General features: G+C 40.3%; 1 protein-coding gene across 2 annotated transcripts; it reads left to right on the forward strand.

The window, feature by feature from the left end:
- The first annotated feature begins 3139 nt into the window (after positions 1–3139).
- Positions 3140–26930, forward strand: nudt14 (nudix (nucleoside diphosphate linked moiety X)-type motif 14). Of its 2 annotated transcripts, XM_071467815.1 has the most exons (6): positions 3140–3331; positions 14059–14102; positions 19961–20025; positions 21157–21451; positions 24429–24511; positions 26798–26930. In XM_071467815.1, exons 1-6 carry the CDS (start codon positions 3251–3253, stop codon positions 26803–26805), a joined length of 576 nt encoding a protein of 191 aa, XP_071323916.1. In that variant the 5' UTR covers positions 3140–3250; the 3' UTR covers positions 26806–26930. The 2 variants fall into 2 exon arrangements, with proteins under 2 accessions (XP_071323916.1, XP_071323914.1); XM_071467813.1 differs by lacking the exon at positions 26798–26930 and having other exon boundaries at positions 3143–3331; positions 24429–25858.
- Positions 26931–27172: the final 242 nt, after the last annotated feature.

Consider the following 27172-nt stretch of genomic DNA (forward strand, 5'->3'; position numbering starts at 1 on the left):
TAAAAAGACATGAGCAGGACGAACCACATGGACAGACAGGAAGAGAGGATTTGGCAGTTTCAGGAGGCTCCAGGTTCGGCGTTGCACTAAGCTCAGGGATGTCTGGCCTGCGTCAGCCGCCTGCAGACAGTAATTGGTCATGACTGCCAGGACCTTGCACTCGCATGTTCATGGAAGGATGGGATCAACACGTTATGGGCACCCCAGGACCCGGCTGAGGAGCTGATAAGATTTTTGGAGGCCTTTTTGTGGGTGAGGCCCTGTGGAGGATCCAGGGTAAGGAAAGTTCACCATATAGAAAAAAATGCAGTTTCCAGTTTCTATGTTTACTAAGTACACAAAGAAGTGACATATGAACCATACAGAGGCTGTTTTCATGCAGTTCGTACAAGACAATGGAACAATTGTCATCACGCAGGAATGATGCAGTCCTCTTGCAGCCAGTAACATACCGTAAATGTTGCCTTATTTTACCCTGTAATTTTAGTTATATGGTTCTATGCACCATTTGCATCATGTGAAGGTGTGGAGGTGCAGGCTTGTCAGATATGTACTTATTAACAGGAACAGATAATCCCCTCTGATGTTCACTGCAGCTTAAAGCTGCATCTCACTTTCTTTCCTGTACTTCTTGTATTTCTGCCTTTCATAAGGAAGTATCCTGAGGAATGAATCGCTTCTTTCTTCTGTTTGAAACCTCCTGTCATTTTTTAAATTCTAAGTATTATTCCATTAATGGCACTCAGAGAGGACAGAAAACTAAGAATGTCATTGTACAGAAGACGGGGTGGAAGCGCAGTGATGCTGATTTCCTGTGCATTGTCTCTGTTTTCTTCCTTTCTCTTTTTGCTTTATTTCCAACTACATGTATCCATGCACGTCTTTATTCTGTAGTGTCATTTTATTCCCTCGTTCTTCTGCTATAGTTTCTTTGTGTCCACGTTTCTGAGAATGGCAGTAAACCAGAGCAGAGTGACTCCTGTACAGTACTTCAACTCAGCAGTCCCTCCCGTCTTATCGTGCACTGCAGCTTGGCCGGATTGGGCAATATAAATTGGACGTGCCCAGAAGAGAGACGCCGGTTCCTCTTTTGGGTCTACACATTGTTTCGTCTAGGCCTGTATTTATTTAGATGTAAATCAGCTCGCAAAAGTGTTACGTCCTGTCCTTGTGTAGTGGGCGGCGGACTGGTGCTCATTTGTTGGAGGAAGTCAGCTCCATCGAGATTGGAGCTCTGCAGATTGTTTTCCATTATAAGGCTGTTATTGATGTGAGACGGTGACATCATGCAACCTCACCCTTCGAGGCTGGGTTGGTGAGAAAGAGCTGCCACACCAATCTCTTATTCATTACTCAGCAGCATCGTGAGGATGCTGGGCCTCTTATCATGCGGCGATGAATATGAAGCTGTGTAGAGGTTTTAAAGGTGCAGCCTGTGAACTAAAGAGTCCCACAACAATTCGATGGCACTACACAGCAACCAAGTTCCTACAACTTAGCCGTCAAAGGAATAGTTCTACATTTTGTGAAATTAGCTTATTGAAGCAAAAGCAGCTTTTCAGCAGCTTGTTAATTAATGTGTTATATCTCACGTGGATGGATTAATAGAAAATGGGCTCCTGGGCACATATAGGTAAAAGGTCCCTCCCCCCTCCCTGACTGAAAGAGGCACAAAATGACTACAAATGGTGGTGATAGTAGTTGTTTTGGTCTTTATGCTCATTTTGAGTCTTGTTATAGTCATTTTAAGTCTCTCTTTGGTGCTTTTAGTATTTTTTTGGTCATTTTATAAATTTCTTTTTTGGTAATCTGAAAAAAAATGTCTCTTTTTAGTTGTTTTGTGTGTCTCAGTGGTCCTTTGCATCTCTTTTTGGTTGTTTTGAGTCTCTTTGTAGATGTTTTGTGTCACTTTGTAGTCATTTTGTATCAATTAAGGGTGATTCTGTCTTTTAATTGACCTTTATGATTCACAAGAAATATTAACAAATCCTCAAACAGAGGTTCTGGCCCAGGAGCCTCCTGACCTCTCAGGCCCCTCATCCTGCCTGTCAAATCTGTAGAAAGCCAAAGTGTAAAAATGAGAGTGATATCAATCTCCTCATCTAACTCCTGTCAAGAAAGTTTGGAAGCAAATTACCTGAAAATGTCAAACTATTTGTTTCATGTTATCTGAACCTGCTGATCTCATGAGAGGAAAGTTCATTCCTGACTTTGGACGTAGTACTTTGAAAAATGAATTCTTAGTAACTAACTTTTTCTGGAGATTTTTAACTGCATCTCACACTCTCAATATCCTGACAATGGCCATAAAGACCAGGAAAAATGCCACAAAAGAGCTAGTAAGACTCTATAGTATTTAAGTTCAGAAACACAACCAATGCAGATGTAAATCTTAAACTTAAAGATATGAACAAGAAATTTTATTCATATGGATTCACTAAAAGGTGCAAAAGTGCAGATTAAAATTATTTTATGGCTTCTTTTTACAAATAGTCACACACACAAAAAAAACCCACTCAACATTATGCCCTTGATGAATAATCCACTCCTCCTCTAGGACAATTAGTAATAATTACGTCACCTTTGTTTGACCTACTACTGGTGCTTCCCTTGGGCCAATCATGTCAAAAACACCAAAACACAATGGTGTGATGCTGCACCCATTACACCAGGGTTTGTCTTTGTCTTTATTTCTTGGTTGTCATCTGAGTCTGCCCACATTTTTGTGATTGTTTAAGCCAGTGTGAGCTGAGTCCAGCCTCCTCTGTACAGGATACACAGGTATGCATAATGGATGGGTGAACATAAAACTGTACACAACCGTGTTATAGTTTGTGTCTCTGGTGTTTGATGATGGAGGAACCAAAGAATCCCACACATTGCATTCACTTTATTAGCCACCTTTCAGCATGCATATGCATTGTCAGGATGCAAGAGAAAAAAAGGAAGGAATAAACAAATGAAAGGGGTGAAGAAAATTTGTTCTCAAAAGATGTTTAACAATAATATTTCTACATCAAAAAAAAAAAAAAAAAAAAAAAGAAGTCTGCAGGCGCTGTTCTTCCAAACGTGCTTGAATCCGTATTCCCGGTGAGTAATGAGCTCTCATCCTCCGGATTGCTCATTTCCACTCTCTCCATCCTCACAGTTCGAGTCTCATGTCCTCTCCCGGCTTCCGTAGACATTCCTTCACTGTCAGTGAGTGTGCGGTGACAGACAACCATCGCTGAGCCACCAACCCAGCTAAACTATGGAGGAGATTAACAACATTGAAGTCGTTCCGTGCACAGAGTCCGACTATCTGAAACCGTTCAGGGTTCACTATAACCAGGTGAGTTATCTCTGTCTTATAGAGGTTGATAGAGGCTGTTGGATGCTGTAGGCTAGCCCAACCCCCTCCCATTCATTATGCTAGCAGCCTAGCACAACATGAATGAATTATGACCTTAAACACAGACGTTGACAGCAACAATTGTCATTACTTTAAACCCCAGCGACACAACCGCTGTATTCGCTGTGTTTTCATACTCAGTGGTTTTACCGCTGCCACTGTGTTTGCCGTGAACCTGAGGCGGCTAAGAGGCAGCTAGAAGCTAACATTGCTAACGGTAGCTTGCTGCAGAGGTTTTTTTTTTTTTTCTTTGGTTGAGCATCACGTTAACGTTAGCACATGCTTTACATTAGTGTGAGGGGGTGTGGGTAACACGGGTTAGCAGTGTTATGTGCCAAGGAAAGATGTTTTCCCTTTGTTGAAAGTGGCTAATGTCAACTCTTAAATTGACCTTTTTGTGAATGCAGTCTGGTTGGTATGAGGTCTGCAGGTCAGAGGTCTTTTACACTCCAGGTTTACATTGAGCTAAATTGCTAATTTATGTGAGGATCATTGTAGAATTTATAGAGTAAAACTACACAACATACCTGTTTACCACACTATAATTAAAGTACAAGCCCAGGATATAATAAGACAAGCTGCAGGGAAATATGTATACAGTTCATGACAGGTGCAGACTGCTACATGAACACAAATTATTTTAAAGTATAGATTTAAGCAAGTCTCCATGTCTCACAGTCCTCCTCAGACCTCAGACTGTTTATGGCGACAGAGTAGAGCTGCAGCAATTAGTTGATCAACAGAAGTTGAATCAGCAACTATTAATGATTGCATGATCCTTTTTAGTTTTATTTTTTAGGCAAAAATGTCAAATATTGGTTGGTTGGTTCCAACTTCCCTAATATTAGGATTTCATGTTTTTCTTTGGCACCAACAATAGTAAACTTAATATGTTTGGATTTTGGACTGAATGAACCGTTTCTGCTACCAGTTACATTCATTTAGTCACGGTCACTCAGATTTTAGTGCCACAGCAATTTATGGCCTCATGATAGCTCACATAAATATGATTCCAGTGAGGTCAACACAATGAGGTAAAAATACTTCAATTTTGGGGAAAAGTCAACATCTGTATTGGTGCCATGAGAGAACCATTTAGATCAGAGCATCCCTAGTATTATTTGCTTTTTTGTATTCATGTGTATTAAGAGGTGTTGGTGATCATTGTAAGTGTATTTTAATATATTCATAACTGCATACAGAATGTATGTATATTAATGTACATGTCACTAGGGTTAATGTTGTGTATATTGACAAATTGACAAATTTATATCGTCTCAAGGTATCTTGGCTCGGTGTTGAACCATGCCAGCATATTTAGTGTTTTGTAGAGGGCTTCTGTGTGCAGGTCTAGCCACTATCTATCCATCCATCCATCCATCCATCCATCCATCCTCATTCATCTGTCCAGTTTTGGCTGCTTATCCAGGTCATGATGTCAAACAGAGCGGGCAGAGCGGATCTTCTATGACGGAAATCTTCTTAACTTTGCATTTATGGAAAGAGTTCAAAAGTTGACACATTTCATAGTAACTGCCCCAGTGTTTCGCAGTAAATACTCAGTATTTTTAGTTGTATATTGGAAATGGAAAGGTATGAAATTATAACCCTAAAGCATCAGCCTAAGTTGATATAACCTTGGTTAGTTTGTCTGATTTTTTTAATAGGTTTGTCATGTAAAATGTGTCTTTGAACTAAAAGAAAGCAAAGTGTGATGACAGTGTGTCCTGATGGTCTCAAGCAGAGTGAGAAATGTTGCCTTACCCAAACATAGGCAGCAGTCCAGGACGAAACTATTTTTAGGTTTCAAAATATTTGTACAGTTTCTCTGTTCCTGGGTTATAGAGTTGGCTCCTGTTTTGTAAAATCTGAGGAGTGACAGTAGCACAAAGGAATCGTCGTGATGAAACTCACTCTCAGAAATCAGAAAGTGCATGAAGTCAGATTCATGTTGTTATTTTTGCTTCTAAGTTTGCTTCTAGCAGTGTTTGTTTTAAAGTGAGAAAACGTAGAGAAATTGCAACTGGTGTACATCTATGAAGATAGAAGATGCTCTTTTGTAGTGTTGCCTTCAATTTAATGATAAAACCTAAGTACCAAGACTCACACCTGTGACGAGTGAGGGGGAGTTAAGCTTGTCAGGAGAATGGCGGAACGGGTTAAGACAGCAGATGGACAACAAAGGAGATGATGGTGGACTCCCTCTCCATCCTGCCCTCCCTTTCATCCTCGTCATCTCTCCTCCGCTGCTCAGGAGGGGTTTGTTCAGGGGCTCCCCACAAAGGCTTTTCAGTCACACTGAGGGAGCATCTCTTCCCCAAACCTTTTTATGTTCACGAGTACATCTGCAGCTCAGCCGCTGGTTACTAACCGAAATCTACTCAAACACGCTCTAAAAGTAGATGTCACGTGTAAGAGGCTCTCTTCATCATTGGTGTGTGTTGTCGTTTTGTCTTCTCTCCCTCGCCTCGCTCTACAAAGCAGGTGATTGTCCCTTGTTGACTCTGGGAAACCCCTCTTATCTCTGTTGCCTGGTGCTTGAGTTGAATCACAGGTTGGTACTTAGAGCAGGATAATTGCCTTCCATTTATTCATTATAATGATTTGAATTATTCATCTGTAATTATGTATCTCGTGTAGCTTACGATCAGTAGCCCCTCACTCTCTCAATGAATAAGAGATCTGTTATTACGACTCTCATTTTCCCACATGAATAGTTATTTATTGGCAGTAAAATGACTCTTGTGTGTATGAGTGTGTGGACGTTCTGTAGGTGGAGAGAAGATTTAAGGCGTAGTGACACTTCAGTTTGATCATTTATTAACTTTCAGGTAATTAACTGTATCTTATTTTACAAAAAACAAAGCAAATTGCGATTTAAAATGAACAAAATGAAGTTCCTTTTTTTGAATTAGTTTCCCTTATAATGATATATATAGAAATTGCAAAAGTCATATTAGTAATATTGTGATACTAACTTGAGCCCGGTACCAGCTACTGGCACCTAATCATTTAGTTAGTTAGTTAATTAGTTAGTTATAGTCCACAATGTGGAAAATCTACCGATCATTTTCTTGGTTTTGGTTTTCAAAATGAGGTCCGGGGACCCGCAGAGGCTCCTGTGTGAGAAACACAATGACAGAATGCATGACAATTTTGGTCATGGGTTTCAAACACTTTCTGTAATAAGACATCTAAAAGCAAAAAATCTTATCAGTTGAGGGACCCTGGAACAAAATCTTATCAAATGGGGGTCCGTGGTCTAATTTGTGTCAGATTTACGAGGTGAGAGAGTTCGAGACCCACTCCAGAAAACAGTGAATCCCGTTTTCCCACACTCTCCTAATATTAACTATAATATAAGGTCAAGAAAAGCAGCAAAGTCTCATATTTGTGATCCTTCAACCATCAAATTTTTGACATTTTTGCTTGAAAAATTACTGAACCTATTAATCAATCATCAAAACAGTTGCTGATTCATTTTCTTTGTCTATCCACGAACTAATAAATGGAGTAAACACTGCAGCTCTTGACTGATGACAGATAAATGATCTATGATCCAAATCTTCATCGATAAATTGACTCTTTCAGCTTCATATCAGCTCTAATATATTGTGATGAATTGCAACATGCATGTGTTTGAAATAATGACCTTGCATCAATGCTACTGACTGCACCATTTTGTGTTTAAACAGAAATAGGCTGTGGACAGTTCCTCCTCCGAGGAGTCAGGTCTGATTGGAAGGACACTAACATGTAAACTGACTTTATTTGATTTGAGGTTTTGGTGCTTTCTGTGGATTTCACTGGAGGACACAGTCATGTGGGTGTGTGCCTGAAGAGTGTGTCCTTGACTGTGGCATTTATACACAGGTCCCGCTAACAAGGCACTTTTAATGCTGCAGATCCTGTAATTCAGCTCTGTCGGTTTAATGCAGCTGCAGATGCTTTTTGTCATTGTCATTTTTCAGACCTGGCTGATCATTAGTTCAGTGGCTGTTCTGCGTGGATGATACTCGTGTCTTTGTCTTTGTTGAGGCCTGTGAGAAGACACGGAGTGGAGCTACATCCAAAAAAAAAACCAAAAAAAACTGGAGAGCGCACGTTGAGAATCAAAGAGTCCTATTGTGTTTGAGGAGGTAGTTGATTTTTTATTTTTTTTTCTTCCTGCTGCAGCTGCCGGCTTTATAGTGTAGTCAGCACAGGAGGTGTGTGTGTGTGTGATGGTTATTAGACTTTAAGTACCTAAAAGATCAAGACCATACATCCCGTCCTACAATAGCCATTCACACAGGAGCATTTCTGATGCCCAAAGCCAGAGGGACCACATTAATTTCAAGGTCCTGTGTAGCCCGTTCCTGCTTCCCTTCCTCTCTCTCTCTCTCTTTCTGTCTCTGTCTATGTCTCTCTCCCTCTCCCCATGGGCTAATCTCTCTGTCGTAATCCATGTCGGCCATGATTTTCCCCATCTCCCCTGGGCCATTCAGGCTGTACCCGCCCCCCTTCTCTCAGCAAGTGGCCCGAGTAATGAGGAGAGCCTCACCATCTGTGAGTGGTGACAGGACACTAGAGAGGGAAGAGGTGTGTGTGTGTGTGTGTGTGTGTGTGTGTGTGTGTGTGTGTGTGTGTGTGTGTGTGTGTGTGTGTGTGTGTGTGTGTGTGTGTGTGGTGACACATTCATACTGTTTTATTGGTGGTGCTGTTTTTTGTTTTTTTTCAAAATGTTTTCTTTACCCTGCAATGTTCTTTTGAGGGGACAACGTGTTTCTCCTCCCTTGAGTCACTCTGGATGACTTTCTTTTCTCTTTCCTTTTTTTTTTTCACACCTTCAACCAACTTCTATAACCACCACAAAGGTCTGAAAGCTGTGGCTCCTATGTACGCTGGAAGGACAGTGCACTTCTCCTGTCCGTGCTGTAAAGCGATCTCAAACTACATCTAATGGGGGCCAACTTTGAGAATCTTGTTCTCTCAGTTTTGGCCTTTGGACCTCACTAAAGCCCCTTTTCCACTGGTCAAAAAACCCACTAAGACCTGCTAACATTGGTCTTTTGTCTGCAATGGAAAAGGGTACAATCGGCATTCACACTCGGGTCAAATGACTCTGCAGTAGACAGGGGTATTTATCAGCTCCAGCTCCAGTCGGCATTGATGTAAACACAACACCCTGGTGAACCCGCTAATTCTCGCCCCTTTTCCTGCAGTAAAGTCTTTCAGAGCACAGTCACTGTAGACAGACCTGTCACCTGTTAAACCAGGAACACCGCAGCCACTCTGCACAGGGGGATGAAAAAGTGAGCGCAGCTTCTAAATAAGTTTTAAAAACACGCTATCACCAAACGCAGCATCTCACACTTTTACAGGAGCACCAACCTGGGGGATGAGATGTGACAGATCTGCTTACCCAGTTTGCACGGCGGCTAGCAGCTCACTCTCTCTCCCCTGCATCTGTGTGTGCGCTCTAAGTGCATGTGATGACTGGCAGTGGAAAAGGGGCTTTTATTAGCAGGTTCACCCACGTTTAAAAAAACCCGCTTATACCTGCTAATTATGGTGGAAAAAGGTTATAAGCCTACCTGTTCCTTCACACTAAAAAGTGGAGCTTTTTTTGAGAAAGAGTGGATAAGTCTGAAAGTATCAGCTTGGTCTGCGACTGTGATCCTCAGTTACTCTGTACTTTAACATTTCAGAACCACAAACCATAAATCTGTTTCTGGATATTTGTGCGCCGTCTTTTTTTCACTTTATTCTACATAAAGCAACTTTGTCACTACCAGACATTTATTAAAACAATTACTTAAAGGATGACAACAACAGAGGGGATAGAATGTCCCAAAACTGAAAGATACTGCTCCATTGCTGTCCCAAAAGATTTATTTTCATGGCTACATGATTGTATAGACAAATGAGCCCATCCATAGAGCACATGGGGTCATGAAATGGTTTGATGAGAAGGAAAATTATGTTAAATCACATTCACAGTCACCAGATCTCAGCCCAGTTGAACACCTATGTCAGACAGTGTTCCCATAGTATCCCATTGAATGACTGTAATGTAGCCTAGCTTTTCTACCAGCAGTGTAGAATTCAATGCAGCATCACAATCATTATCATTATAAAGTGATAACTTTTAAGTGGAAGATTTTGCGATGTAAAAATCTATTCATTGACAGACAAAATGCTCTTCCTCATACATTATTCAGTAACCACTCCTTACAGAGCATCAAGACACGAGAAGTGCATCCCCGCCTCAGTAATGACAAGTCATTTATCACACACACGCCCTTGCGCTCATTTTGCTTTCATCGATGAAAAGTGAGACGGGTGCGGCTGGCTTGGCCTCACGCAGGAATGATGTGCGTGTAAGACACTTGCACACTTTTGTTGACATGACAGGATTTTGTGGGAGCAGTTCCACCAGGTGACTGTCTGCGGCGCAGCCAGAGCGTCGTTCATGACACGACTGCACAGCGAGGAGTGTTGATGTGAATGCTTTGCTAAGGGTTGGCAGGTATCGCATCTGTCTTCATCACTTTTACAGCTTGTGAGATCATAAGCGTGTGGTTTCATGGAGCATGAACCTGCAGTGTTGGTTTATTTAAATAAAATCTGCTAGACAAAATTTATTGTCTTTGTAAATTAAATGTCCTCACTTACAAACACGTTATATATCACAGAATGTGTTTGGGCTGCATACTTTAAATTGTTTTGTTGTTTTTTTGATGAATTTCAATTCATAATGTATCAATAAATCAAGAAAGAATGCGTGTTTTATTTGTTTTTATCTAATTTGCATTTATATTTTCTTTCCATATTTTTCTTCCCATCTATAAAATGTCAGAAAATAGTGAAAAATGCTCATTATCATTAATATTATAATATTGTTTTTTTTTCCCATTAAATGTTTAAAACCTAAATATATTCAGTTTGCTGTCATATATGACAAAGAAAAGCAACAGATCTTCACATTTGAGAAGCTGGAACCAGTGAATGTTTAACCTCTTTTGTTTGATGACTAAAGTGATCAATTGATTATCAAACTGGTTTTGTAATTGATGAATTGTTGCACCTCTAACCACTGCATACAGTAATTTAAATTTAACATGGCATGTGCGGATGCCAATCTTTTACTGTTATAGTTTATTTAACATGAGCAAATCAGTTGTGTTATAGCACATGGCTCACTGAAATGAAAATTGCCATATTGGTATATTGTTCACTATTATTGATGGAAAATATTTACTATGATTCAAGTCCATTGTTTGCATTCAAGAGTGTTTTCTCAGCTCAGTATGCAAATTCCTGCCTAAGCCTGACGCACAGACGGGGGATGAATTAAAGGAAAAACCAACATAAAGTCGCTCAGTAAGATGATGGGATTCCACAAGTCTCTTAACTCTAACAGAGGGATGTTTTGCTGGTGGTGGTGGAAAGCGCTGTCTAACACGTCGGTCCAAAATCCCCCATAGATGTTCAGCTGGGTTGAGATCTGGTGACTGTGAAGGCCTTGGTGTGGCATTCACATCATTTTCTCATCATCAGTGACCCCATGTGCTCTAAGGATGGATGCTATGTTCAGGTTTTTCCTTTTATTTGTCTCCCGTCTGTAGCTTTTAGACAACTTAAAGATGACACCATACTAATACCATAAACTAAACCAACACAAACGCTGGCTTCATGCTCTCATTTCACACCACAACATGATAGTTAATGATGCATGAGCAGCATTATGCTAGCTTGGCTTCACATTGAGGCCCTGTGGTTGTGACCTGTTAGGTCGTTTGACTGTTGGTTGTTATGATTTACAGGAGTCCTCATTATCTGTACCCAAACTTCAACAGAAACTGAATAGAAAGAGGGAATTAGTGGAAGTTCCTGTGGCTTGAGATAAGGTTTTGTCTATAAATTAGACAAAGCATTGCAGTGCTGTCTTCAGGCATTCTCCTTAGATGCACTTGTGACTCTATTATACTATTATCATCTCTGTAATTTTAGTGCTAATTATAATATTCAGTCGAAAATGCCACTTAACGATTCAGTGATTCATGTGGAGAGCATGATAATCTGTTGTTAAAAGGAGCTGGTTATAGGTCTATCTTAAAAATGAAAGGGGATGAACAAAAGGCTACAGCCCTGCTATAAATACCACAATTTGAAGGTTAAGTATAGTTATGCTGAAATTATTGAAAATTACCTGCTAGCAATTTTGATAATCAAGTAATTTTTAAGACATTTGTGAGGATTTAGCTCAGTTTCTATATTTTGTGTAAATAATGTAAATTTAGCACAATTTAGTTTTAGACTGTCAGTCTAACAAAACCAGTACTTCAGAGACAACACCCAGGGCTACAGGAATTGATTTCTTTGTTTTCTGACATTTCATCAGCCAAAAAAGCATTGTCATTTAATCAAAATCAAAAAAGTTAATTGATAATTATCTTTTTTGATGAGGTTGTGTCAGAGAGTTGTTGATGAAACTCCACTTTGAGGCCATAAATTGTGGCATTTGGTTGCATGATATTGTACAGATGTTATCCACAACATGCAGTATTTCACATTACAGTATTAAACCACCACATTTATAACATGTTATCATAATTCATTTTAGATTTTTTTTTTTTTTAGTTATGTTTGACAAAGGAAGAAAAATGTTGGCACACATCAAAAAATCTTGGACAAATGGACACAAACTCCTGCACAGTCAGCCTGTCTTACTTAAAACTACATGTAAGTATTTTATTCCCTTTGCATAGAAATCAAAACGTGGTTCATTGGAGCTCTAAGTACATCTTTGGCACAGTGGCACATCCTAACTCAGATCCTGTTGCTACAACAGTAGATCTATTATGTTTGATTCTATCAGTGCAATTAGCTTGCCAGTTCACCTCCTCCCATTTCTTGGGTGGTACTGAAACGCACTTGCACACAAGAAGGCACATCTATTGTAGGTGAAATAAGCCTTTTCTTGTTGAGCTGTCTTCCCTGTGTCTGACAGAGCTCGTGGGTGGAGACAGAGATGTAGCCTAAATTTGAATCAAGGCCATATTTCCTCAGGCATAGAAAATGTAGGCCAACTTTACCATATTTATAAAGCATGTAATATGGAGACAGGCGTATGTGCTAAGCTAATGATTCAGTTTAATTCACGCATCTGTAATGATTTGATGTGAACAATAAAAAGTGAAAGTCAAATTGTATTGAATGGGATTTTGTTTTCGTCTCCGACTGCCCCGTCCCGTGGCCCTCAGAGTGTAAATCTTTAAAAACAGGTCACAAAAACATCTACTGCTATTGGCTCACAAATGGTAGATAATTTCCAAAAACACACTGGGACTGTTGTTTTTAACAAATGCTGCTCAAACAGGAACAAATAGTGTCTTTGTTGTGGAGTATTTTCAGCCACTGGACCTGTCCTTTGGATAAGTAATGTTGCGATGATCAACCAATTACTGTTAAAGGAAAATCTCTATATATGACAACCTGGTGTATTTCCCTTAAATGTGATCATTGTGACTCTGTGGGTCATGCTAACTAAGTTAGCATGCTAACGAAGCAAGGTTTGTGGGATACTCTTGAGCCTCCTGAGCCCACCAATGAGGGTGGCTGTGACTCAGGAGCATTGAATGGGTCATCCACTAATCAGAAGGCCGGTGGTTTGATCCCCGGCTAATGGTAGAAGTGGTATATGTGTGGGGAAAAAAACGCTGTATGTGTGAATGGGTGAATTTGGCTTCCATTGTAAAGCACTTCGAGTGCTGGATAAGACTAAAGTGCTATATAAGTGCATTCCCTTCCTAATGACAGTGGTCCGACAAACCAAGAACAGGCGACAGGAAGTGCAGGAATAAGTCTGATCCGTGAGTGAAATGAAATGATGAAGACTGTGTGATGAAGTTTGGCTACCTGAACTGCAGGTACCTGTTCTCGCTTCACCTGGTATGAATGAAAATGAACCAGACTATCGGCGTGTTTACATGACTTCCCGCCAAGTGATGAGCCAGCACTTCAGACAATGTGTGTGCCACTGCCCACATATTTAAGATCTCAGGATGCCAGAGATGTACACGCCTGTGTTGGCAGCTTGATTGCACTTGTGCTGCTGGAAATTTACTAGAGGGGTGTTCAGCTCCACATCTTGTTGTTGTGATGTTGTGACCACAGGGCACAAAAACACTTAGTTGCAACAACTTCTGTCACTCAAGCTGAATAATTACAGGACGTGTTTCGGCATTTAGTCACCAAGAATCTCTCCCTGCACATATTGCAAGTAATGTTTGACAGTTTTCTAAACACTAGAATTGGAATTTATTCTTCATGTGCTTGTTGGTAAAGTTTAAGAAAGTCATCCGATGCAGGCTTGGAGCTTTTCTTTCTCTTTGCATCTGCAGATGTTTTCGTAAGGTGTGGTTTGTGATATTCCTTTAGCGTGCCCAAGCAAGCATCTGTTCTGGGGGAAGCTGTTGCCTTTACGGTAATCATAATAAATAAATTACATTTGATTTGACATGCTGCCATATAGGTAATGTGCAACAAAGAGGAGCAAGGCGTTGTGGTACACTGAGTGCATCTTATTCCTCCTAAATAGCGTCTAACCGCAGTCTTGAGGGGGTGGAAATAGTCTTAATTGTGTGCATTCATGCTGTTTATTTTGTGTTATTCCTTCACAGAACGGCACAAAGAAATCCTGGGACTTCATGCGAACTCATGACAGGTAAAATACATTTTGTTCACTCCTGCTGGATGGAGGCAGTGCTCCTATCCACTCTCTCTGTGTTCACATATAAACACACACAAATACTGTCAAAACCGTTTTCTGATTCAAAAAGGCCTAACAAATAAAAACCAGATATTCAGACTGGGCTAGAAACACTGATGTGGAAGTCCGCCAATGAAAGAGCTGTGAAATGTAAACACATCAGCATGCTGATCATGTCAGGAGAAATATTGCAATCTGAAGAGCTTGTCTCTAAAGAATCTGAATCTGATCTGGCTCTCAGGGATCAGCGGATGAGGATGAGTGTGGTGATCTGAGAGCTAAGGAGCTTGATTTGCACCAATCCTGACCCATACTCTCTCTGTAGCTCTAAATCTTATTGCTTCTCTCCATCCTTTGCCTTTGGATATTTTTGCAAACCAACTGGGGTCCAACTTTCAAGAGAAGTACTGTGTCTGTCTGTTGGGTGCAGCATAAAATATATAAATGTAATGGTAAAGCAATATTTTCATGTTGTCTGGGCATTGTGACAAATCCTTTATTCCATCCGTATTTTTATACCTCATCTGTCCTACACTGAGAGGTGAACCCAAACATACCTTGTTTTCTTGGGATCTAGTGCCCTGTTATTCTATGCGGAAACAGCTGTAAATGTCTGAGCTTCACAGGGGACACTGTAAGAGAAATATCACACATTCGTGTCAAAGCCTTGGTTCCTCCTCTCTGTTCTGCTCAATGTACCATGATCCCCTGAGGTATATCTCAGGCCATTTAAACCCTCTTTCCTCCACCCCTGACCCCAAAAAGAGGTCCCCGAGAAAAAAATAGTACCACTGAGACAAATGCAGTAAAAAGAAAACAGCCCATGGGAACATCCAGCTATTCCTCAGGTGGAAATTCTGCCAAAGTGTTATTCCCCCCAGAAGCGTGTATGGAATGGATGCATGGCTGTTTTGCATTTTTGTTAAAGTGTGCGTAACATTTTCTTCTCAGCAGGCATCACTGCTCTGTACTTTTCCGGTGCACCAGTAAGAAATGTGAAAGACAAATCTTAGCAAAGAGCACAGACTTCATTTAATTCTAAACGTCTAAATGAAGATTATTCTTTGCTTGAAATTTTTGCAAAGATCAGTTTTTTTGTGAACTGCTTCTTTGTAGGTTTTGAAACTGGTTCCTTGTGGAATGAAGACTCATAGTTGAACAACAGTAATTTGGCTACAGGTATCACAAACATCCTTCAACAATTTGTTTATTACTCTACCAACTTCCTGCTATTTGATAAATTCTTCTGGACAACTGGAACATCCAGTTGACAAGGCTGAACATTAAGATTTAGTGGTTCTTCAAGATGGCCATTCAGATGGTCACCATTACTTTGACACCATTCATCAATCCTTTGATTTCCCACCACTTATCTGGCTGTCAGTCCAGTGATAACATTATGAGCAAGGTGGCCTAGATGTCCTTCTCCTCAATCATGTCCTGCAGCTCTAATGACATGTTCCCAGATCAGTTTATTTGCAATCAAATTTATTCTGTTACTACTGAGAACTCTTGGTCATGAGTAAAGGCTGGAGGGTAGATTGGTGAATTGGGAGCTGCAGGCTCAGCTTCCTCTTCACCATGACAGTCCGGCATAACGTTGGCTTTACCACTCAGTCTTCATCCGAACATACTTTAAGTCTTTATTTAGGGCACTAAATTCCTCCCAAGGGGACTGGGAAGGGGTAATCCCCTGTTTTCCATCACATGAATGATGGGCTTTGATAAGGAGGTCCTGCCCCACAGTCGCCTGGGTTTGCACTAAAGGTCTCAGCTGGATGAAGCCAACAGAACTGCATCACTGCTAAAAATTGCCGAGATTAAATCTTGAAGTCTGTGTATTGGGCACTGATCAGTTCTCGGCTATGCCTTGAGATACCATCCCTGAAGTTGGATTTGTAACAAGGCAAAATACCCATCAGGAACTTGCTTCACTAACTGCCACCAATGCAGAGTCTCCAAGACGTCTAGCAGGACACAAGCTTTTTCAAAATTTACAAAAAGACATGTAGTCCATCAGCAAATTCCCATTCCCTTGTTATTTTGGCACCTATGTGTTTATGGGAGTGTTTATACAGCGTTACTTGTTTATTACTAGAAGTGACTTTTAATGACAGTCACAGTTTTTGTCAGTGCAAGAAATTTAAGGGACTATGGCCAGAAAGATCAAGTCATTGGCATATTTTGTGGTCTTTTTGTATCCCTGCTCATGTGTCTTTGTTCACTCACTATCTCCAGCTAATACAAATGGAGGAAACACTTCATTATGTGTTTCTTGTTTGGGATGAGTTTAGATCAATTTGTATCACGCAATTAGTTTAATTTTCCACCGGTGGTCACCAGTAGTTTCCAGGAAATCTCAGAGATGATGAAAGGAAATAAGATGCATCTATCCTCAGTTAATTGGGTTCTAGCAAGAAAGAAACTAAAAATATGTTTTGCTTGTAACTATGGAGAATTATGAGCAGAATGAACTAGAGCTGAAAGTATTAGTTGATTACTTGATTTATTATCAACCATTTTGATCATTTTTCGTTTCATTAATTTGTCAAGAAAAAAATGCCAGAAAAATGAATTTGGTTTTATCTTCTCAAATGTGAGATTTGCTGCTTTTCCTTAGTAAAGTAAACTGAATACCTTTGAGTTTTTAACTGTTAGTTGGACAGAGCGAGCAGACCGATGCTGTACCTGGCATTTTTCACCATTTTTTTTAAACATTTATAGACTACATGATAAAGGGAGTGATGAATCAGATTAGAGATTGGAGGCGGATTAATCAATGATGAAAATAATTGTCAGTTGCAACCCTAGGATGAAGACCTGAAAAAGAAATTCAAAACTAGTCAGTAACACTGAATGAAATGGTGGAAAAAATTAGATTGAAATGCTTCTTAGGGTGTTCTTAACTCATATGAAAACCAGATGGTAATTTTTGACAAGCAGTGTAGACGAATACACCACATTTAGTTAAAGTCACAAGACCTAAAAGCGAGTTTGTCTGTGGATTTGTTGGTTGAGTCGTTGCCTCAGCTCTGGTGTTGAAGATGGATTATACCAAATTTATTCCTCTCTACAGCAGTCTGTTCTGATGAGCTTCATGTTGGAATCAGTACGCACCTTAGTCCTGCTCCTCATATGTCTTAACCCAGTTTCTCCCGCCACCATCCGGGCAGAGAAAGCTTAACGGTGCATGAAAAGTCCTGAGCATCCGTTTAGCCTGCTTCTTGGTTTAACCATTAGAACTTTTTTTTTTCAGCAGGAAGCTGCAGAACATCAGTAATGGTGTGGAAAAGCACTACAAAACCTAGACCTCAAGGGACAGCTCTCATGCCTCAGGCTTGTGTGGCCCACTTTTGGGCTAAATCTACCACATTACCTTATCCATACTCTACAGTGTGCTCTACAGTGGTTATGCTCTTTCTGTTGGAGCTGTTGAAAGCCAAGTACATTGTACATGATTTCTCATTGCTTGAATATTTGTTAGACACCTTCAAAAGATTTAAGGAGAAAGAAATCAACATTTTATGAACAATTCTCTTTGGAAGTGTCAGCGTAATCTGTGCACAAAAGCTAAGACTTAAGTAATGGCGTCATAAGTGATGATTTATTAAACCCTGATGGCCAGAGGATGGAAAATTGGCTTTTTTAGTAGGTTTCTGTAGCTGGTTGGGCCTCAGTATACATGAAACAAACTTTGTATGATGTGGTGTTCTGCAGTTTCTACAGTTGCTTACACCTTTCCTAAAAGGCCACACTACAAGACGGTGGTATCATGTCTCCATAGACACACTTCTGTGGTCTGCGTCCTTGTAGTCTGAACACAATGACGTTTACAAACAGGGGATGACGACGCACACTTGCCCACCCCCTACCCCTCAGTCCACCATCGGTAAATGGGCTTCAAATACCGGTAATTACTTTGTTGTCACATTCTTTAAAAAGGACCAGAAGCGTTTCAATCAGCTGAGTCAGAACGGACCCATACTATTCACATTGCAAGCAACTGTTGGCACAGCAAATTTATTTGTAAAGAATGAGGTTGGCAAGGTCAAGCAGCAGTGTTATGACTTCGGCATTATCTAAAATTAATTGCTCAGCTAAATGAATTACATTTATTTTCAGTAGGTGAAACAGAAATTTTTAAGTGAAGGTTAAATGACACCTGAAACGGGTTGAACAAGTGAAAATAGAGGAAGTCAGGCTTTAACTGCAGACAGAAAGCAGTCACCAGAAATTCTTTTTGCAAGGACAAACCAGGTCAGCTGACCTTCTTGCATACTGTTTGATTTGATATATATATATATATGTATGGCAAACTGATATTAAATCAGTGCCCCTGGCGCTGCAGCTAGAGTCGAGCTGTAGTAGCAATCTCCTGGTTCCTTCTCACCATGGGAAAGACAGGGCAGGGCTTCCTGCCGCCTCAGACACATCCGCTTTCCCAACGCAGACCCCAGGCCTCAAGTCTCCACTGGCAGAGACAGACACACACACACAGACACACACACACAAACACAAACACAAACACACACACACAGAAGTGAACCACCTGTGTGTATACAATTCACTGGGTGCCAGTGGAGAAACATGTCACAGTGACCCTCCTTCTTAGTTCATCTCCACATCCTGCTCATTGAGACTCATCATTTCAGGCTGGAATGATATGGTCCTCTTATTTTGAAATAGTCTAAGTTTTGCAAAGGGTTATAGTTTTGCTTTAGTGCTTAGTCATTCACATGTTTTGAGAGATTTCAGTTATCACATACCGTAATGCGTGACTTTTTCTTAACATGTAGTTGTCAAAAACCCAAGAGGTTTTAGTTTTAAGGGCCAACGACCATAGCACGCAGCAGACCCACCATGCACACACTTGTTGTCAGGGTGTGCTAACTGGGATGTACCTGTCCTGAAAGCAAAAGCAATACAAATGATGCTTTCCTGGAGGGTTGCTGGGAAATAGGATAGTGGTGAGTCCTGATGCATGATGCAGTGTAAGGGTCATGCACTAAGTCTGTTGCCTTTGATTGTTTCGGCAAAAGTTTCATTTCTTTTTCAGTAGGACTTTGCTCTTTCTCGTGTTTTAATTTCATACATTTGAAGCCACATTTTAAACCCAGATTCAAGTTTCCACATCAGTGTGGACACGAAGGTCCGTGTGACGTCTATTTCATCATATGAGTGTTACGTTCACTTCAGCCCAAAATGTATGACCCTCTGAACTTTTTGTGCTCACTGTGAGAACATGAACATGGCTTCGTGTGCAGACACCCGGTGTAGTATAAACATAACCATGTACACTTCCTTTTTTAGACTGTAGCTGCCCTTGTAGTCACTGTCCAATAAGAATTGTCCAAGGAAAGATAAACTAGGTGGAGCATTGTATTGTGATTGGATGAGAATTAATTTAGCTTGTAATATAATTAGTAGTTTAACATGTCCAGAACCTTCCTGCATTTAGGCCCCAGTGACATTCATCCTAATAATTGCATTCCTTATAATTTCTTTTTTTAATCTTAAGAGATACATGTGCATCCACTGTCCTAAAATGCTGGATGTTCCCCAAACATACACTTGTTATAATCCGGAAACTCCCACTTCCTGCTCAGTTCTTTCTGTTCACTGATGATTGCATCAGAAGGAATTATTTAAAAGGTGATCCAGCCATGAATTACTGCCCGCTTGATGCTAAAGTCTCAGATATGCCGGGAGAGATTACCACCCCAGTCATAGATCATTTAGTCAAGATATATTTTAGGAAAAAGTTGTCTGACCATGATGTTTATTTAACGTTGACTTGTTTCTCTTTTCCTCAGTGTATCAGTGCTGATCTTCAACACCACCTCACACTGTTTTGTCCTCGTCAAGCAGTTTCGTCCAGGTAGGTTTGCACCACACAAAGCAGCAGACCATCGGTACTGTATAGTACAGTTTATCCATTTTCTTCTTGTCACCAGATCTAGATTGTTATATATCCTGTGGGCACTTTCACTAAAAAAGCAGCACATTACAATCCCTGTTTATTCAACTGGATCTTAGTAACAATGCAGACTCATAAATAGACTGCAAGAGGCCCCGTTACAAAGCAGCCTAACCTCCTTTGTTAGAAGTCGCTAGGGACTGTTCCACACCACACTGTGCTAAATTCAAGGAAGTCTGGGCACTGATATATTTTTTTCCCTCTCCTCTCTCATTGCTTTACAGGGGGAAAAAAACTGTCCTTTATCTGAAAGAAATCAGTTTGTCTACAGCCAAGAATGGCATTCATTTTGAAACAGGGAGTGTGCAATATACTGGTCAGCTTACTGAATCAGAAAATAAATGCATAGAAACATCAGGGGTTATTTCCCCCAGGAAACTGATTTGCATAAATGCTAAGTCCAACATTTCTGGTGTTAGCAGAGGCGCTCTTTATTTCAGGTGAGGCAGGACACCTCCACTGTAAAATGCTGCTGGAAGCCCTGATACTACCTCGTACTGATAGTATACTCATCTGATATCTGAATGATTGTATTGCATGTGCTTAACATTTGCTTAAAATGTGTGAGTAAAATGTGTTTGACAATGAATGGACAAAGTTTGTGTCTAGCTTGACTGGAAAGAACAAATTAAGCTTATTGATAAAGACAGGAGACCAAAATGGATGTTACATGTATTCTACATTTGAGTCGATGTAATTTACATACATTTAAATATCTCTCTCAGCACTAAGCGTCACAGTAAAAATATAATAGCTAAATGCCACTGGAGGAAACTGTACAGTACATAGTGGTAAATCAATGAATTTAATAGTATCTGTATCTGTCAGTATTTGCCAAAATGAGTGAAGAAATAATCAGATATTTGTAAAACTTTCGATATTCAGCCTCTGTAAGTCCTTTAAGTTATTCTATATAATAATCATCATTAAGCATGTTTCTGATGATGTGGATTAAACAAATGTTATAGTAATGAAAATATTTTCTTTCTTCCACCCAGTTATAACAGTATATTCTCTCTTTCCCGCCACCAGCTGTATACATGAATGAGTGGCAAAAGACCAAGTCGCAGCTGCCTCAGTCTGCTGAGAAAACCGAGGAGGGCGCCGCCGAAGCCGCAGCCCCTGAGTCTCAGGAGGGCCAGTCGGCCTCAGAGGGGGAGAGCTCTTCTCAGTGGCCCCCAGCGTCAGCGGGGGTCACCTACGAGCTCTGTGCCGGGCTGGTGGACAAACCCGACCTCTCCCTGGAGGAGATCGCCCGGCAGGAGGTGCTGGAGGAGTGTGGCTACGATGTGCCTGCCTCTAAGCTGAAGAGGATTACTTCTTACAGGTTAGCAGGTTAACTTAACAGAGGTCTCAGGGAAGAATTTTTCTGACGATGCTTTTCATTGTCTTTGGATATCTGCTTTAGTTAAACTCTCTGGATTTCATGTCCCTAAATAATTGATTTCCTGTTGTCCTATTTTGTATAATTCCCATGTAATATATAATTTCTGATCCTCTTTGAGCTATGTTCACTCAGAAACAACCTACATTTGCAGCTTAGTTTCTTTCTTATTGGTGTGAAATTCAAAAGGAAACATTAAAACATGTTTCAAAAGTCTCAAAGGTCCCATATTGTATAAAGTGAGATGCTGTGAGAGAAGGCCTAGAGAGGAGATGTGAAACTACGCTGAGATGGTTTTTGGTATGTGAAACCACAAATATATCTTCTCATGGAAATCAAAACGTAAAATAAAGCAAATGAAAATAGTTAAATACAGGAACTTTAAAATGATCCTACAACCAAATCTGTTAAGCGACAAACACTCACCCCTGTATGTTTGAAAGGTGGCTGCGAAAAGGTTTGTTGTTTCATCTCTGATGGATTCCAAATGTTGTCGGTTTATTAAGCCACTTCTGCGGCACCATCCAGTCCAATCCAGTTCTCCACTGTTGACCACTACTCTCAGGACACAGGCTGGTTCATCACGTCTGAGCTGCGAGCCCCATCTCCAGCTTCTTCCCAGCAGTGCAGCGGAGTTTGGTGGTATGCTCATTGTTGTCTGACAACAGAGCTAATCAGGGCTTTATAGACTAATAATGACACCATCATGTTCCTGTGCTAGAGCCAGAAAAATAGCTGCTGTAATAGCTGCGGTAACTGCAGCTTATAAAAATGCTGCTGGGGGAACCAATGCATCGCATGGTTAGACATCGTCAAGCTTGCAAGAAGGTGTGTGTGTTGGTTTGTGCACTTGAGATCACCCACTTCCTGCTCTTCCATTGGTCAAAAAGAACTGGCTGAGTGACATTTTTAGTAATATTCAACAGGAATAGGAAAAGTCCTGAGATTGTGATACTATAAAGTTGAATTTAAGGTATTGCATCAGATTTGGCTGCCTTCGATGGCACATGATCTAACCAGAGGGAAACATGCATTTTGATGACTCAAAATACTTCAGTGGGCAACAGATCATGATTTAAAGATATACCCTAAAGTCAGAGGCTGACAGTTTTTTTGGAGGAGGTTCAAAAATGATAAAGTAAAAGTGTGTGAGATGAAAAGACGCGTTAGGCCAACCATCCATCTTTGTGAGTATATTATTAACAAGCTACAGTGAGACGCAGCAGCTGAAAGTGTCAGGAGATGGAAAGTCCCACATTAGACGGCAGCACCTGGACAGCTTTGACTGATGGCTCTCATAACTGTGCTTTTGATTTGACTCGTGCACCTCCTCCAGCTGTGTTGGTGTCGTCTATGGCCATTGTTATGTGTGGGCTGCTTCTATTAAAGAGATAGGTATCGTCTTAACCCTCAGGACCCCTATGAGGGTGTGTTTGACAGAGGCAGACTGTGCGGTGAAGCTCTTCTCTAATTGCAGGCAATCCAAGGTCACAAATCTCTGCAGCAGAGAGATACAGTTTGGTTTAAATGGCAAAGAAACTCTAACAGCTAATACTGGTGTTGGTATATGTTGCCTTTCATATCTGAATGTGTCTCTGACAAGTATTTTCAGTGAAAGTAGATATGAAAGTGACAGAATAATGTGGTGTCTGGCAGCCAAACCCCAGCTGTTTATCTACTGGACGAGGGAGCAGATTGATAAACTAGACAGGACAGATCAGTTGTTCAGATCTAATCATTTTGATCATCATCTTATCGAACTTTTTGAGTACAGACCAAACTGCGGTGAGAGACATCTGTCGTAGCTGACTTGGAGGCTGTGGTTGTGGTTTCCTCAGCAGGGGCAGCCAAAGTTTTTATTTCTGAGGGTCAAATTTCAACAACTTATAAAGCTCATCCACACCTTTCATGAATCTAGCTATGTAGGAAAAACAACATCAGTGTTCTTAATCCTGGCTACTCTGAGCTGTGTCTCCTGCCATTGAAAGCAGCCATCAGTGAACACAACACCGGACCTATTTGAAAAACAGAATATATCTGAAATGTGAGCAGCAATTTAAAGATCTGCAACAACCTACAAAACATGACAAGAAAATGGAACTGTTGTATTGAAAACTGTAAAACACTGAAAGCTGGCACTGAACTTTTGTATTTGGGCAAAGTTTTCTCTGGCTGCTTTAGTTCAAGAGGAACTCAAGAGGCAGACTGTACATGTCAGCTTACTAAATGTCTTCTGTGTCTCTGCATTAACTGGCAAGACAAGTTTATGGAAATACACTCACAGAGCACTTTATTAGGAACACCATACTAATACTAGGTAATTCTCCCCTTTTGTCTTCCGCTTGAGTTCTTCTTGGCCTGGATTCCACAAGATGTTGGAAACTTTCCATGTTGACGTAACTGCATCTCATCATTTCTGTAGATTTGTCAGATGCACCTTTATGAAGTACTGAAGTACACTGAACAATACTCAGATAAGCTGAGGCATTCAAACCATGATTGATTGGTATTAACAGACCAAATTACAGTGACCCTACCATCTGCCTCTGCAGAAATCCAGATTCATCGCACCATGCAATTATCCAGTCAGTCACATGATTGGCTGAGTGGATAATTGCACGAGTAAGCAGGCGTACAGGTGTTCCTTATGAAGTGCTCAGTGACTGTATAATACTAAATTAATGGATACTCTGAAAAACTGAGAAGACACTGCATTTAAGAAGACTGACATATTTTATTTGAAGTGGAAAAAAACACACATCCCTGTAAAAGCACAAAAAAAGAGGATCATTTTTGTATTGACACTGAATTATCTTATCAACAGGGGTTTATTAAATAAAATTCAGCCCTATGTAGAATCTTAAAATACTGGAAATATAGAAATCAACCCTTTTATTTTTTTCCATGTTTTTTCCACCAGGTCGGGTGTAGGAGTAACGGGTGCCAAGCAGACCATGTTTTACGCTGAGGTGTCTGATGACAACTGCGTGAGCGCAGGCGGAGGTGAGCCCCGGGAGGGAGAGCTTATCGAGGTGGTCAAAGTCCCGCTGCACGAGGCCATGACGTTCGCCTACAACGAGCGTATACAAAAAACCATGGGCGTCATTTTTAGCTTCATCTGGTTCCATAATAACATGTCTCCCAAGTACAAGATCTCCACTAATGTGTAACTAGTATTAACCAACCCGCTTTCTACCATTTATTCCAAATTAAATCAAACACTGGCCCAGCACATCCTCTCTTCCCCCTCTGGCTCTTCATCCTGTGTTGCCTTTTTGCTTATTGGTACATGATGAAGGGTGGGCCCCTTGTCTTGTTGCCAGCAGGTATCTTTAAGTTTTGTCCTGTTTACCTTTTTCAATTTTATGTGGTCTTAATATTTTTCCAAAAGACAAACTTGCCATAGCTGGTTGCCGCTGGCACTTTGTTCCATTTACTGTGCCATCTGTTATAAATGGCTGGATATCACTGATTTCATTTGCCTGCCCTTGATTAAAGGAATGCTCCACTGGTTTATGTTACTGGCTGTGAAAAAAAAGGAAAAAAAACATTCACCATTCCTCAGACTTGTTTTAACCATTCCTGTGTTTTATGCTGCATTCATGTCACGTCTGAGTTATCGTTATTTTAAGACTCCAACTTGTAATTAAACTTTTTTGTCCTGAAAACCAAACAAATATGCCTCACACCAGCCAAATATACAAAGTTTTGGACGGATCTGGTCTTATATTTCCAGCCCACAGTATTTTTAATTCTCACACAGCCAACTCTGTCGTTGTATAACAATCTTGATGTCATCAAAATATTTCCAAACATGGAAATAATTCCTTTCTCTACCATCAACCCCTTATGACATGAACTCAGCATTAAGCCACGACCCCTATCCTAGCCGGTTTGCTACCATTTTAGCGTGCTAGCATTGGAGTGATATTCATGCGAACACATCTTCTTGCCTGAGAAGAAGAATATTGCATCTGATATAACAAATAACAATACACAGCAGATGAACAGTGGCTACTTTCAGCAAATGTTTACTAGAGGTAATCCAAAAAAACAGTGGAGTATTCCTTTAAGCCATGATCCAGTAATGCAAAAACTATGCTAGTCAATTGTGGGGCCTTGTAATGACGGAGGTGTAAGGTGTGTTTTAACCACCAATTGTTCAGGCATGCCTCAATTAATTTCTCCGATCCACAGCCTTTAAGCAATACTTATCACACAGTACCCCGGGCTAAACAATCACTCAGTGTCTCTGAACTCAACTCCCACTCTGTTGGAAATCCTTCATGAAGTCAAACCAGTCGACATATTAGCAGACTTTGTTCACTGCACAGAAGAAAAAAAAAAAAAGCATACACCTACCTCTGCACCGAGGGCCTAATTTCTGTTTTCAGTGTGTCATTGTACTCAAGCACAATCCTGTTTTGATTTGAAGCATACTACACTAGGTTAGCAGAAGACATAACACACTGAAATCCACTTCAAATGGCTTCCTCACGCTAAGTTAGGGATTCAAAAAGCTGCAGTGGGTTACGGTGTGTTTTTCAGAACCAGATGTTTTGTCTGTAAAATGTCAGTGAACGACCTGAAATCCTTTTGACATGGAGATATGTTTTTACTTAGTTTTTCAAGTTTTAGAGGAATTTCTTTTTACCCTCTCCTGCATATTTTTTTTTCTGAGATAAAGACAAACTGGAAATACAGTAAGTCTTTAAAGGTTTTTATAAAAATCATTTTCCTTACAAGTAAGAAATTTCTAGGGAGATAATTTTATCCCTGGCATGTTAAGGTTGCATTCTGAACACATTGCAGGTTTAGGAAGGAGTTCAACCATCTAACAGATTGCCTTTAATCATAATTCATTCGGGAGGCCCAGTGTAAAACACAAAGTTAATCCCAACAGCAGTTTGCCAAAATCTCAGGTCCAAATCATCAAACCTTTGGTCATATTCAGGGAGAATCTCTGAATATGATGATGACCAGCATGTAATTATAGTATTATATTTCAAAATTACTTGCAGCTTATAGGCAACAAAGTTCTTACTCTTCTTACAAAAGTATATGTTAGTTTTTTTCCTTCATTCAAAAAAGGGCTGGTACTTCATTTATTATGTAATATGTGACTAGACAGAACCACCCCAACCCCCCCACCCCACCCCCCCACCCCACCCCCACCCCACCTTGTTGTTTTGTTAGAAACATGCAAGTACTGAAGCAAAGCCTAGTGTTTTTAGAAAAATACTGCTCACTATAAAAAAAACCCATCCTGTTATTTATACGTTACTACAGCTGGATAATGAGTCGAATCAGAGTTCAGCTCTTCTTGGTGCACCAGCAGAGTTTGGAAGTTGGAAAACACAAAGCACTGAGCTGTAAGTTGATGAAGACTAACCTGCCTGAATAACTTGATGGTTTGATGAACTTAGCTATGAAACAAATGCTGTATGATAATGATTATTATTTGTAAGAATTTTAAGTGCAATGTTGATAACACCTTAAAATATTAAAAAGTGTTAAAATAAACATACATATGTCTTATTAAACAAAATCAAATTCTAGTCCCGATATTGACTGATATTTATTGTCAGGTTTTTTTTTTCTTTGCCCAGATTACATTTACTTTCCTAACTAAGAAATACTGTAGTTAATATAAGAATCAGTCCT

Source organism: Trachinotus anak, unplaced genomic scaffold (assembly GCF_046630095.1).
Source record: "Trachinotus anak isolate AG129_WGS33_773 ecotype Australia unplaced genomic scaffold, CSIRO_AGI_Tana_v1 ptg000031l, whole genome shotgun sequence".
Taxonomy (NCBI): domain Eukaryota; kingdom Metazoa; phylum Chordata; class Actinopteri; order Carangiformes; family Carangidae; genus Trachinotus; species Trachinotus anak.

Coding starts and splice junctions, on each gene's coding strand:
- nudt14 (XM_071467813.1), top strand. CDS start 3,251: ATGGAGGAGATTAACAACATTGAAGTCGTTCCGTGCACAGAGTCCGAC. Junction 3,332..14,058: donor TCAGGGTTCACTATAACCAG/GTGAGTTATCTC, acceptor ATTCCTTCACAG/AACGGCACAAAGAAATCCTG. Junction 21,452..24,428: donor AAGAGGATTACTTCTTACAG/GTTAGCAGGTTA, acceptor TTTTTCCACCAG/GTCGGGTGTAGGAGTAACGG.